The following is a 12,194-nucleotide window of genomic DNA, read 5'->3' as shown; positions in this document are numbered from 1 at the left end:
CGAACGATCAACGAAATGACCGAGCAGCCCTATCTCGACTTAATCGTGGCCTACCGGTGTTCTCGATGTTTATTTGCCCTTTCTCTACCATTTTATCTCCGTATTATAGCTTTCCCACGTTCATTCTAATTTTTTGAGTCGTATACTTGTATTAGCTTGTCGGGTGATCGTGAATCATTTGTTTTATTGTAATTCAAATGTTTAAAATCCAGTGGTATTATTTTTTACAGTGTAATCATTTTCTTTGCGTTGTATTCATTTATTTGTATGCTAGCTACGATACGTACTCGAAACGTTTCACGAGTTTGATCTGTTTTATCTACGCTTGCAAAAAATCAATTCTTTCTTCATAAAATAACGACAGGAACTTTGGCAATTTTTATTCGACGATGTACGATTTCTTTGTCTTTTACCCTTACTCTCACTCCCTCCTCCGCCCCGCCACTTACCACTCACACCCTCCTGCCTTCACCGTCACATCTTTATTTGTTACTCTCTTTGCCCAATGACTTGTACCTTACTCTTTTTGCCTTATTTTATACTTCATTCGGTTTCTCGGCCGAAGCTGGACTTGAGAATCACCGGTACGGACTCCCGTTTATAGACTCAGTAGATATCTTTTAACACAAATGTAATACATATAATTCAGATTTTTGAATTCGTCAGTGTTCTTGTTCGAACAAAGTAAAAATAATTTTCAAAAACGGTAGGTAAGTAAATAATACCAATTAATTTAGCAAGTAAACAAAAATCATAAGTGTACGAGGAAAAGTAACGAAATTCTAGATTCTTCGAAACACAATGAAATAGTATAAAGTTCACGGAACTAAAATTATGAGCATAATTTAAGACAGTAAGTATACACGAGTGTTTATAATATCACAAACACATAATTTTTTGCTTAAGTATGTGTATGAATTAGGGAAACGAATGAGTTACTACGTAATGTTGACGTGTAATCTATGTTTCTAATTTCCGAAGTACAATCTTAAAAATAAAATAATTTCGCTCATATTCGCAATAAAGGAAATTCAGGTATAAGTAATTTATCTACTAGAACAGTAATTTGATATCGAAATACGCGATGGACTAAAGAACGGCAAAAAACAGTTAGAACGGTTCTCGTGTACATGAAAACAGACAAACTGTAGAGAAACGAAGGGTATAAAGAAGAAGGGGGGAAAGTAATGTAATGGGCAAATAGAAAACGAGATTTATACAACCAAGTACGAGAATAACAATGAAAAAGGAAATGAATAAGAAAGGAAGAATGGAAGGAGGGAGTATCAACCACGTAATCACAGAAGAGAACAGAGAGACGATAGTAAATTGACGAAAACGGTGACTATATTTAGTTACGTTTAGTGGCGTGAAAAGGGTAAAGAGCAGAACGAAGCGAAAGGAGGAAACGTAAGAAAATCAAAGGAAGGTGTTTCTCGTGAACATCAGTGGTAATTCCTATTTTATTTTAGAAGAGATTGCAAAATTAAATATCGCATTTGCCATATCATTAATCTTGTGTCTTGAAATATTATTGATCCGTTGATAAAAATTATACCGATATCGAATCTTAGTTTATGCGTAACCGATCCTTCGTTTATCACTGACGATAATTTATAACTATATCGAAATTATTTAATCATTGCTGGAAATAAATACATAACAATAGTGATATAAATATCTCAAATATTGTGTAAACAGAAAATTTCACGCATTCATTTACATCAAATTTATCCACACTTCGAATATTTCGTTTCTTGATCTTGAATAACTTTGCAAAAATAGATTGCTATTATCACGTATATTATTTCACTACTTCGTTACATTTACATACATGTTTGTATAAAATTACTTTTCTTTTTCTTCAGGTAATTTTAATAGAGATACCTCGAGTGTTCGAATAAATATAATTTTCAATGATGAGCGAAAAAACATTTGTTTTCATTCGTAACAATTTTGTCTTTCTTTGAATTTTACTTGCATTAATCATTCAAAAAGCCTAGAATTTTCTATCGCTGTTATGATGCAATAACAACGGAAATTGATTTGGCTTTTCTTACGTCATATTCTTCCGAACAGTATTCTTTTCACCTATTGCATCAGTTTCATAATTCGATACGCGTAAGCAGTTTATAATATACAGTCGAATCGAATTGTGTATTTTCTTTTTTTTTTGTACTACATTATTATATCAACCTCTGCAAGTATTAATATACGCAGCTTCTTGTATAAATCTCAATTATTAAATTATAGATCTCTGCAAAGTGTCTTTACTTTAATCAAAATGAAAATCAAAATCGAAATAAATGTGTGTAACGTAGAGTACAGTCGGCGATTCATTTTTGTACCTCTCATTTAGTCTTGTCGAGACAAATAAATTTTCAAAGAAAAAACATATTGACAGATCTTCGCCGAATTTATAATACACTAGCTCCCTGCTCAAGCTATAATCAACAAACGTTCTTCACGTGTTCTTATTTTTAATACTGTTACGTAAGGTCATTGTGAATGTGAAAAATTCAAGTTGCATGCGTATACACATAATTTTGTTACATATGCAGGTACAAAATAGCACCGTTAATTTTTGTAAAAACAAGTTCTTACTTGATCTAGTTAAATAAATTAAAAGCAAAGTACAATATTTTTTTTGACAACGAAAATTATCAGATCGAACTTCTTTTTTACAAACAGACAGCTGTATGCGTTTTAACATTGAAATCTTCTTTAATCGATAAACTAACAGATAGTCGATTCTTCTCATCGAAGTTCGTTATTTTGACAATCAAGTGTACTTATGTATGTACTTCTTTGTAAGACAGGAAGAAGTCGATCAATAAATCAAAATAAACTAGAATAAAATTTCAAGCGAAATGTCACTTGCCGATACGTTAAAAACGTTATCAATGACATAACTTTTCAATTCATTGAGTGAGTTACAATATAAATTGACTTTGTTAAAATAGTTATTTGAAATTGTAGTGAAAATTTACGTTCTTACCGCCCCCTACTAAGCATTGGTTCTTGCGGTAACTTCAGATAACCAAAAAATGTCGACGACGTCGCATGACGTGTACTGTAGGCACCAGAGATGTTGCGTCTGCGCTCTATGTACCGACAGACGCAACTTTTGAGGCGCCTATGGTAGTATACAACTGTTACGTTGTCAACAAGATGGAATACTTCAAAATTAGTTTGAAGTCTGTTTTAGGTTCTACACCTGTAGAAAACGAACCATCGGGCGCCGATACGGTATTTTCAGTTTTTTAATCAATTATCTTCACGTTTTCATTTCTATGTCTTGTAATCCATGATACATGTAATTCGTAGATGTCCAATATAAAATAAACTGATTTTAAACTATACGGTTGAAACAAATCCTATCGTTCAAAAATATATTAAACTCTTTATTATTTGTTTTTCCCTTTTATTGTTCACCCTTTTCTCCGATTTTTTCATTGGAGTAATCGACGCAGGTAGAACGATTGGTAGACAGATTACAATCGTCAACATTATTAAATGACAGACGGGATGCTTGTCGAGCACTTAAAGCACTTTCACGTACTTATCGTGTTGAAGTGGGAGCTCAAGGGATGGATGCATTGAGACAAATTCTAGAGGTAGATAGAACTGATTGTGAAATTATTGGTTTAGCATTGGACACTCTTTGTAATATAACTAATCCTAGAACATTTGACGAAGAAGGTATTCTACACAGTTGTACATATAATTCTGTTTGTATAAATTCAATTACACATTGTAAAAATATTTTTTTAGTGGATAAACATGGATCTATGAACAAAGTAGGAGAACAATTCACAGAAATATTTATTAAAAATTCAGATAATGTGGGATTAGTTTTAACACTTTTAGAAGAATTTGATTTTAATGTCCGATGGCCAGCATTAAAGTTATTGATGTATTTATTAACCAACAGACCAAAAGATATACAAGAAATAATTTTAGTCAGTCCAATGGGTGTTTCAAAACTAATGGATCTTCTTAGTGACAGCAGAGAAGTCATACGTAACGATGTATATTCTCATAATATCAAAACATTAACATAAAAAAAATATGTTTTAATAATTTGTTAAATAGACATTGAAACTGTTTCAATAATATTGTAGGTTCTGTTACTTCTTATTCAATTAACAAAGGGTAATGCAAATATTCAAAAAATTGTTGCATTTGAAAATGCATTTGATCGTATCTTTGATGTTATTGCACAAGAGGGTAATGCAGAGGGAGGTATTGTAGTGGAAGATTGTCTGTTGCTTATGTTAAATCTTTTAAGAGGTAATATAAGTAACCAAAATTTTTTTAATGAAGGTAAAATATACTCAACTAAATAAAAGTATCAAAGCTGATGTATTTAAGACAAACAATAACAAGTTTTTCTTTTTGTATCACAGGAAGTTATATTCAGAAATTAACTCCAATGTTCCAAATACCACTTGAAACTGAAGATAGTCCTGTAGGTGGATGGAGTCCACAAAAAGTATCAAACGTACACTGCATGGTACAAGTGATTCGTGCATTGGTAGCACCAAGTGGTTCTGCTCAGGTAATCACAAGAAAACACATTATACAAATTTCTTGTATAGCTACACCATTTTTTTCTTTGAGCTATTATTACCAAAATCCTCTTTGAAGGCTGTAGCAAATTGTCAACGAATTATGAGAAGCTGTGGATTATTACAAGCTTTATGTAATATTTTAATGGCCAGTGGTGTGCCTGCAGATGTATTAACAGAGACGATTAATACAGTAGCTGAAGTTATTAGAGGAGATGCCAGTAATCAAGAATTTATAGCAGGTGTAATGGCACCTAGTATCCCTCCTCGGTAACATTATAATTAAAGATACACTTTTTTGCATTTCACATCTTACAAATTTATTATAAATAGCTAAAAAAGACTACAGTACTATGATTTCCTCTAAATGCATATCACTTTTCAGACCTGCAATTGTGGTTTTACTTATGTCCATGGTAAATGAAAAACAGCCATTCATTCTAAGGTGCTCGGTTCTCTACTGCTTCCAATGCTTTCTATATAAAAACGAGGTGGGTCAAAGTCAGCTTATTCAGACTTTATTACCACAAGGTAACGAGATGCTATCTTTGACAACAGGTTTGTGGAAAGCTACATTATTGTTTCTTACATACAGACTTCTTTTTATATTGTAATACATAACGAATAAGAAATATTTTACAAATGTAATATTGCTAGGACAGTTGTTATGCGGAGGTTTATTCTCTCCGGATTCTTTGTCGAATTGGTTTTCCGTTGTGGCGTTATCTCATGCATTGATCGACGATAGCACACAGAAGGAACAACTGTTGCGCGTACTTCTCGCGACTAATATCGGGAAGCCACCAGTGACCTTGATGCAACAATGCGTCATGTTGTTACAGCAAGGCAATAAAACGCAGTGCAAATTAGGTCTTTTAATGCTGCTTTGCAGATGGACCGCTCATTGTCCAGCCGCTGTTAAATCGTTCTTGCTTATTGATTCCTCTGTAGCTTATTTAACTGCTCTATTATCATCACAAGAGAATAATGATGATTTGCAAGAAACTTTGTTACAAAGTATGTGCGCTATACTTATTGGATTGTGTATACATTTTAATGACAACAGTGTTTCTAATTATACAAAGGTATCTTTATAATATTTTAGAGCAAATAATATAAACAAATTGTTCATGTACAGACTTTATTGTATTCTTTTACAGGAAAAATTATGCAATTTAATTGAGAATAGAATAGGATTAGAAAGATTCCATGATGCCATTGGTGGTCTCGCTAGACACGAAATATATTCCAGAACGTTAAAACATCCTCAACCTTCGGCAAAGAACCCTTCTGAACTTTTACTGGACCATGAATTTTGTAAATTATTTAAAGCATTAGAAGGTAATTATTATTAACTTTCAATGTATTTTAATAATATAGAGTCTAAGAATTATTAAATTTGAATTCGATCACATTACAATTTTTTAGGTGTGATTACAAAGTCAGTTCTAGATGAGAATAGTTTGCAGCATAAAAGTCAAATTACAACATCAATATCGCCAGACTCCGTCTTAGTAGCTCAATACAAAGAAGTTATTCGACAGCAAGATTTACAAATACAGAAGCTTAATCAAATTACGGAATCACTCGTTAAAGAAAAACACGAACTCGAGGTATACTGCTGTACATATTCATGAATTATTATCACAGATGAAATCTTAATAACTATAATTAAGGGCTTATAGCATTTTGATGTTACAGGTACAAGTTCATGATCTTCGGTCGACCATTAGTCACTTAAAGGATCAAAATTTAGTATTACGAGCGACACAAAGTAATATGTTAACGGAAGAAACAGAATCTGATAATGTAATAAACAATGAAGATTCCACAAAAGAAGTAGAGAAATGTAGGAATTTTATTACAGAACTTGAAAACCGTTTGACGGAATATGCTTCGACAATAAAAGAATATAAACAGAAACTTGAAGAAAGAAACGAAACTGATTTTGAACGTAAATTACAAGAAAAATCTGAAGAATTGGAGAAATTGAAAAAAGATGAAGAAAATCTTTTGGAACTTTTAGCATATCAAGACAGTAAAATCATGCTATTCAAAGAAAGATTAGTAGCACTAGGTGAAAAGGTATGTCTTTGTTAAAATATATTTTTCAATCGTTTCCGATGAATGACATAGTTTATAATCCCAGTATATATTTATTAGGTTGAAATGGATAAAAGTTCTATCGAACTAGACAATGATGATCAACCAGAGTCCAGCAGTTTAGTAGAATGAATAAATTAACATTCTCTTTAAAGCTAATAATTGTTGTAGTATTAATGACAATGAAAATATTTTAATTTTAGACGTTCCTTTTTTCTATTAATTTTAATCTCCCAATTTGTCTCAATAACAAATTATAAATTCAGTATCAACAATTTATGATTACAAAATGGAACAGTCAATAGTTCTGGCTATCTTTTTTTCTTTGTTATTATATGGTTCTAATTACTACAACAATATAACAACTTATTCTAAATGATTCCAAAACAATTAATTTTGATAAACTGCTATGAAGTAGCAATATTCTATCAATAGCTTCACACCATTTAAAGTATATGTAATAAATTATCTATGAAATATATTATTGCATTTTCATAATAAATCCTGGTACATATAACCCACGCATAACAATATCTTTGATATAACCATATTATGCCAACAACTCAATAATATTTGACAAATTTAAATAATTTAACAATCCAGTCAACATTTGTATTAAATGACAAAATATTGTTTTTATATTAAAGATGCCTGTCGTGTATAAGTTACACGTAGCAAAATTAAATTATTTAATAAAGAATACTTTGTTAGTATCGCAAAGCGTATTGACTATTGATTCATGTGACTCATCACACGTAGGTTAGATGTTTTTTGAAAGGATTTCTTTACTCCATCATGTATTCGACACTATGATTGTTAGCTAGAAAAAAAAGAATGAATAAAAAATACATGAATATTTATCTATTATTATTCTGGTACACAATCGTTCGAATAAATTTCATACATCAAGAGAATAAAAACAAGATATGAATTGTACACATATGTGTTACACACACCGTAATAATCTCCCGAGTAAATGTTGGATTCTTGTTCCTACTCCTCCCAATTATGCCCATAGTTGGATTTACGACATCGGGGCATGCGGGGTAATCAACGAAAAAGGAGGAATGCAAACAGCGAAAAAAAGTACAGCATGGAAGGAGATAGTTTGGTTGATTCTTTTCGTCTTAGAATCACAACAGTCTGAGCAATCATCGGTTTGATACGGCCAAATTTTACTACAGTTGATGGCTCCTATGAAATGTAATAGGAACAAGCACTTGTGAAAATCGAGGACCTATTGGTGACGTGCAAGCTACCAACACACTACATATTACAAACGCAACAGTACTTATTATTATATGTTGAAATATTTATACAAATCATTTCCTATAAATATTTGAAAAATGTATATTTACATTAATAAATCATATAATTCAGAGTATTTCAAGTATTTTTTAATTAGAGTTATCTTTTTCTCAATATTTTCCACATTCTAATTAGCAAAATTTCTTGGAAATAATATCACAATTCCGGGAATCTACAACATTGTATCACCCTTTTTTTCAGATAAATGACATCATAATTCCAGGAATCATGTAATTGTGCCAGTTGATTCGCTATTATGTTTTTTATATATAATGTTCTAAAACCGTCCAAATGTCGAACAAAGACATTTTTAATTTAATTTTTTTTTCTTGTACGAAAAAGGGAGAGCATAATACTACTTTTTGCCTAAAAACGCAAATGCAGTTGATTGAAAGGGATGTTTTTTGCTAATTCAATTAATATCAAATGTCTAATGATCACACTGTTACATTCTACGGTAGGATCGTAAAATATGTTGAAATAAATATTTTAGTATTTTGTTAAATTAATATTTGATCTTTATATTCTGTTAAGATAGTATTACTACATCGTTTTACATAATAATTATAAAAAGTGCTTTGGCTTTTTATGTATCTTTAATAAATATTTCCTTGTGTTCTATTATATATTTACCATAACAGATGTTTCTATTTATATTTTCTAATTATTTACAAAGTACTTTCTCGTTGCCTGATAACTGCTTGGACACACTTGGCCATAGTAGATGAAGCCCGAGATATAGCGTCCGTCATGAAAAAATGATCTAACGTCTTTTGTTTAATTTCCAATGGATTTGAAGATAAAGATCCGCTTGACTCCTATATAAACAAATATAAATCAGTATAAACTTGTTTTATAAGAGATTAAAACGTTTTTAATTGTTATTTAAAATATATACATGTACCTTCGATAACTCTAATGCCTGAGCAAAATAATTTGCCGGTTCCACATTACCGTATCTAACTAAATGCGGTGCAATTTCTTCAAGTCTAGACCTGATCTCCATCAAGTTATCATAAGGCAAACAAACTCCACAGAACTATAGTAACATTTAATTAATTTCGTCTTTCTAGCGGTATTAAATAGTTATGAAAATATTAAAAATTACCTCAGAAAGAGCCCGAATAATCTTCCAATCTGGTCGTGCTATACCCGGTGGTGTAATCGCAGCACAAGTTTGTTGTGCACGACCTTCTGTATTTACATATGTTGCCACTTTTTCAGTGTATGCAGCACCAGGAAGTATAACATCTGCAATTGAGGCTCCTTCATCACCATGGCTACCTGTCAAAATTAATCAGAAACATATACATTAACGTTTTACCGCTAAAAAGTTAATGTTTTTTACATATACCTATGTATACGATAAAAGTATTGGAAAAGTCTTCTTTCTTTATATTTGCATCGTCTGCCCCCAATAGAAAGAGAACTTTTGGTTGCAGCTGTTTCACATCGTCGACGGTCGAAGAATAACCTACATCTAATGCAGCTACTTGCGATGCATTCGTATGCAGAATATTTAGTACTTTCCATTCTTCAGAAGCCTAAAAATAGTAAAATTTTGTCTATATATAAAATCATTATTATCTACAATGTACATGCGTATACAAGCAAAAAATTATAAAATGATTTCTTTCTCACCTTCGAGTTTTCTTCTAGAGTTTGAGCCAATAATTGTGTTTCAGACAAAATTTTCAATCCATCTTTTCTAGTTAACTGTTCAACACCCAAAATCACCAAAGGTTTTTTAGCATTTTTCAAAGTATTTGAAAATGCATGAGTACCATTCCTTAATTGTGTTATAATTTCTGGAAACTCGCCTAAGTGCTAGCATGTAAATAAAATTTTATTTATTGTGCACAGGAAACGTCGAGATAATATTAGATTGTTAAGTGGTAGTACTTACCTCGTGATCATATGTTAAATCTACATTTGGACCAATTAGAGCAATAGTCTGTTCACCATGAATGTAACCTTTTCTTAATCGAGTATTTACCAATGGTGCTTCATATCTTGGATTTGTACCAATCAATAATACAACATCAGCTTCCTCGACTGCACTAATTGTGTTATTCAATAAATAATTGCTTCTTATATCAATACCTGCACCAAGTTTTGGAAAACTTTGTTCTGTTGCAAGACTTTCACTGCCAAGTTTGTTTATTAAATCCTTCAATGCTACAAGGGATTCAGTATCAGCTAGTTTTCCAGCAATTGCTGCACATTTATTTAAGGGTAAAGCCTCTGAAACTTGAGCAACTGAAAAACATTATTTTTGTACAAAATATCTTGGAGATCAAACATTTGAATGCTTAAAATATAATTATTACATACCTGCTACGAGAGCATCTTCCCATTCAACAGATTCCAATTTTCCACTAATTTTCATCATGGGAGTTATAAGTCTTTGACGCTTAAGCCCATCATAAGAGAAACGAGCCTTATCTGATAGCCACTCTTCATTTATTTCCTACACAATATCATGTTGTTAAGAGTAATAAACATGCCATAAATAGTAATTATCAATAACAATACTAACTTCGTTCACCCTTGGCAAAATTCTCAAAACTTCACCTGTTCTATGAGATATTACAATATTACTACCAACAGCATCATGGACATCAATGCTATCTGTGCGACGTGTCTCCCATGGACGAGCAACAAAAGCATATGGTTTACTGGTTAATGCTCCAACAGGACATAGGTCAATGATATTACCAGATAATTCAGACAGGAACATCTTCTCTACGTACGTTCCTACCTATTTAAAATAATTTAAAGAAATACAACATAGATGTGCAAATATCAGACGAACTAAAATATAATTCAAATATATATTAAGTTAAAATTAATAAACTAATGAACATACTTGCATATCATTTCCACGGCCTGTAGTACCTAGATCATCAACACCAGCTACTTCAGATGCAAAACGAATGCACCTTGTACAATGAATACAACGTGTCATGACTGTTTTTATCAAAGGTCCAATATCCTTGTCTTCCACAGCTCTTTTACCACTATAATTAATATCAACAAATCTGCTTCGATCACTTCCAAATGCCATACTTTGGTCTTGTAAGTCACACTCGCCACCTTGATCACATATTGGACAATCCAAAGGATGATTTACCAATAAAAATTCCATAACACCTTCTCGAGCTTTACGAGTTAAATCAGAATTAGTTTTCACTCTCCAACCTTTCATTACAGGCATAGCGCAAGCTGCAACAGGCTAAGTATATTTGTGCAAGAAAATATACATATACATATACATATATATATATATATATATATATATATAAATATATAGTTTTATTATTTATTATAACATATATCATACTCATAAAAAATAATAAATACCTTAACTTGTTTTTCTATTTCTACGAGACACATCCTACAATTTCCTGCCACAGCTAAACGTTCATGATAACAAAATCTGGGAATTTCTACTCCAACTTTTGCAGCTGCCTAAAAAATAATAATTAAACAATAAGGTATAAATGTGCTAACACATTAGCAAATTCTTATAAATTTTCATAAAATTCAGAAAGTATTTAAATTAAATTTATGATCAGAAAAATAACTGAAACTGATTTCATAAAAAGATTAAAAGTTTTAATTTTACCTGCAAAACAGTTGTTCCTGGTGGAACTTGAACAGGTTTGTCATCTATAAATACTTCTACTAATTCTTGTTGTAGTTTGGAGGATGTATGTAATCCCACAATAAAAGGCCTACCATTTTGTAATCCTGTAGACAGTCTAATTATTGGGAGCCTCAACATTTTGGCTCGATCACTCTTTAGGCGTTGATATTACGCTGTTATGTAAGAAAAAGTCATAGCTGAAGCTTCGACCAATGAATCGGATGTATTAACCTAATTTTACGTCAATCAATAGATCTAAATTCTATTCTCTTACAATTCATAGAATCAAATTGACCAGCAAGTCAGATTATGTTATGTATTTACATAATAAAACTCTACTAACTGTAATTTCCGTTTCAAAATATGTACATTAATTTTATTTAATCTGATATTACCAAAACTTTTCTCCGTCTCCCAGATTTCTTCCAAACGTTAGGAATACCTAGGACAGACAGTCGGCTAAATCGATCAAAAATAAGACTCGCTGTTGATTAATATCGAACATTAGTAAGGAATCACATGTCCAACAATGTCTAATTTCCGAACAAACCTTTCATAAACCC

General features: G+C 31.6%; 2 protein-coding genes across 9 annotated transcripts; one reads left to right on the top strand and one right to left on the bottom strand.

The window, feature by feature from the left end:
• The first annotated feature begins 2,717 nt into the window (after window positions 1-2,717).
• On the top strand, window positions 2,718-7,139 carry P115 (general vesicular transport factor p115). 4 transcript variants are annotated; one of them, XM_076326999.1, is made up of 12 exons: window positions 2,718-3,249; window positions 3,474-3,702; window positions 3,775-4,031; window positions 4,125-4,326; window positions 4,410-4,561; window positions 4,651-4,841; window positions 4,957-5,129; window positions 5,229-5,656; window positions 5,732-5,912; window positions 6,000-6,184; window positions 6,273-6,656; window positions 6,735-7,139. In XM_076326999.1, the coding sequence occupies exons 1-12, from the start codon at window positions 3,064-3,066 to the stop codon at window positions 6,804-6,806; spliced, it is 2,640 nt and encodes an 879-aa protein (XP_076183114.1). In that variant the 5' UTR covers window positions 2,718-3,063; the 3' UTR covers window positions 6,807-7,139. The 4 variants fall into 4 exon arrangements, with proteins under 4 accessions (XP_076183114.1, XP_076183117.1, XP_076183116.1 ...); XM_076327002.1 differs by having other exon boundaries at window positions 3,133-3,249; window positions 3,524-3,702; window positions 6,735-7,138; XM_076327001.1 differs by having other exon boundaries at window positions 3,162-3,249; window positions 3,478-3,702; window positions 6,735-7,138.
• Window positions 7,140-8,469: 1,330 nt separating this feature from the next.
• Window positions 8,470-12,147, bottom strand: Nd-75 (NADH dehydrogenase (ubiquinone) 75 kDa subunit). 5 transcript variants are annotated; one of them, XM_076327004.1, is made up of 12 exons: window positions 12,027-12,147; window positions 11,611-11,804; window positions 11,346-11,453; window positions 10,852-11,217; window positions 10,522-10,743; window positions 10,317-10,452; window positions 9,889-10,241; window positions 9,624-9,809; window positions 9,337-9,526; window positions 9,091-9,266; window positions 8,887-9,021; window positions 8,470-8,800 (listed from the first exon to the last, which is right to left on the bottom strand). In XM_076327004.1, the coding sequence occupies exons 2-12, from the start codon at window positions 11,767-11,769 to the stop codon at window positions 8,651-8,653; spliced, it is 2,181 nt and encodes a 726-aa protein (XP_076183119.1). In that variant the 5' UTR covers window positions 11,770-11,804; window positions 12,027-12,147; the 3' UTR covers window positions 8,470-8,650. The 5 variants fall into 5 exon arrangements, with proteins under 5 accessions (XP_076183119.1, XP_076183120.1, XP_076183121.1 ...); XM_076327005.1 differs by having other exon boundaries at window positions 11,906-12,046; XM_076327006.1 differs by lacking the exon at window positions 12,027-12,147 and adding an exon at window positions 11,975-11,999.
• Between the last annotated feature and the right edge of the window lie 47 nt (window positions 12,148-12,194).

Source organism: Ptiloglossa arizonensis, chromosome 2 (assembly GCF_051014685.1).
Source record: "Ptiloglossa arizonensis isolate GNS036 chromosome 2, iyPtiAriz1_principal, whole genome shotgun sequence".
Classification (NCBI taxonomy): Eukaryota; Metazoa; Arthropoda; class Insecta; order Hymenoptera; family Colletidae; genus Ptiloglossa; species Ptiloglossa arizonensis.
Note: the sequence above shows the minus strand (reverse complement) of the source record. Positions and strands in the feature narration are given on the sequence as shown.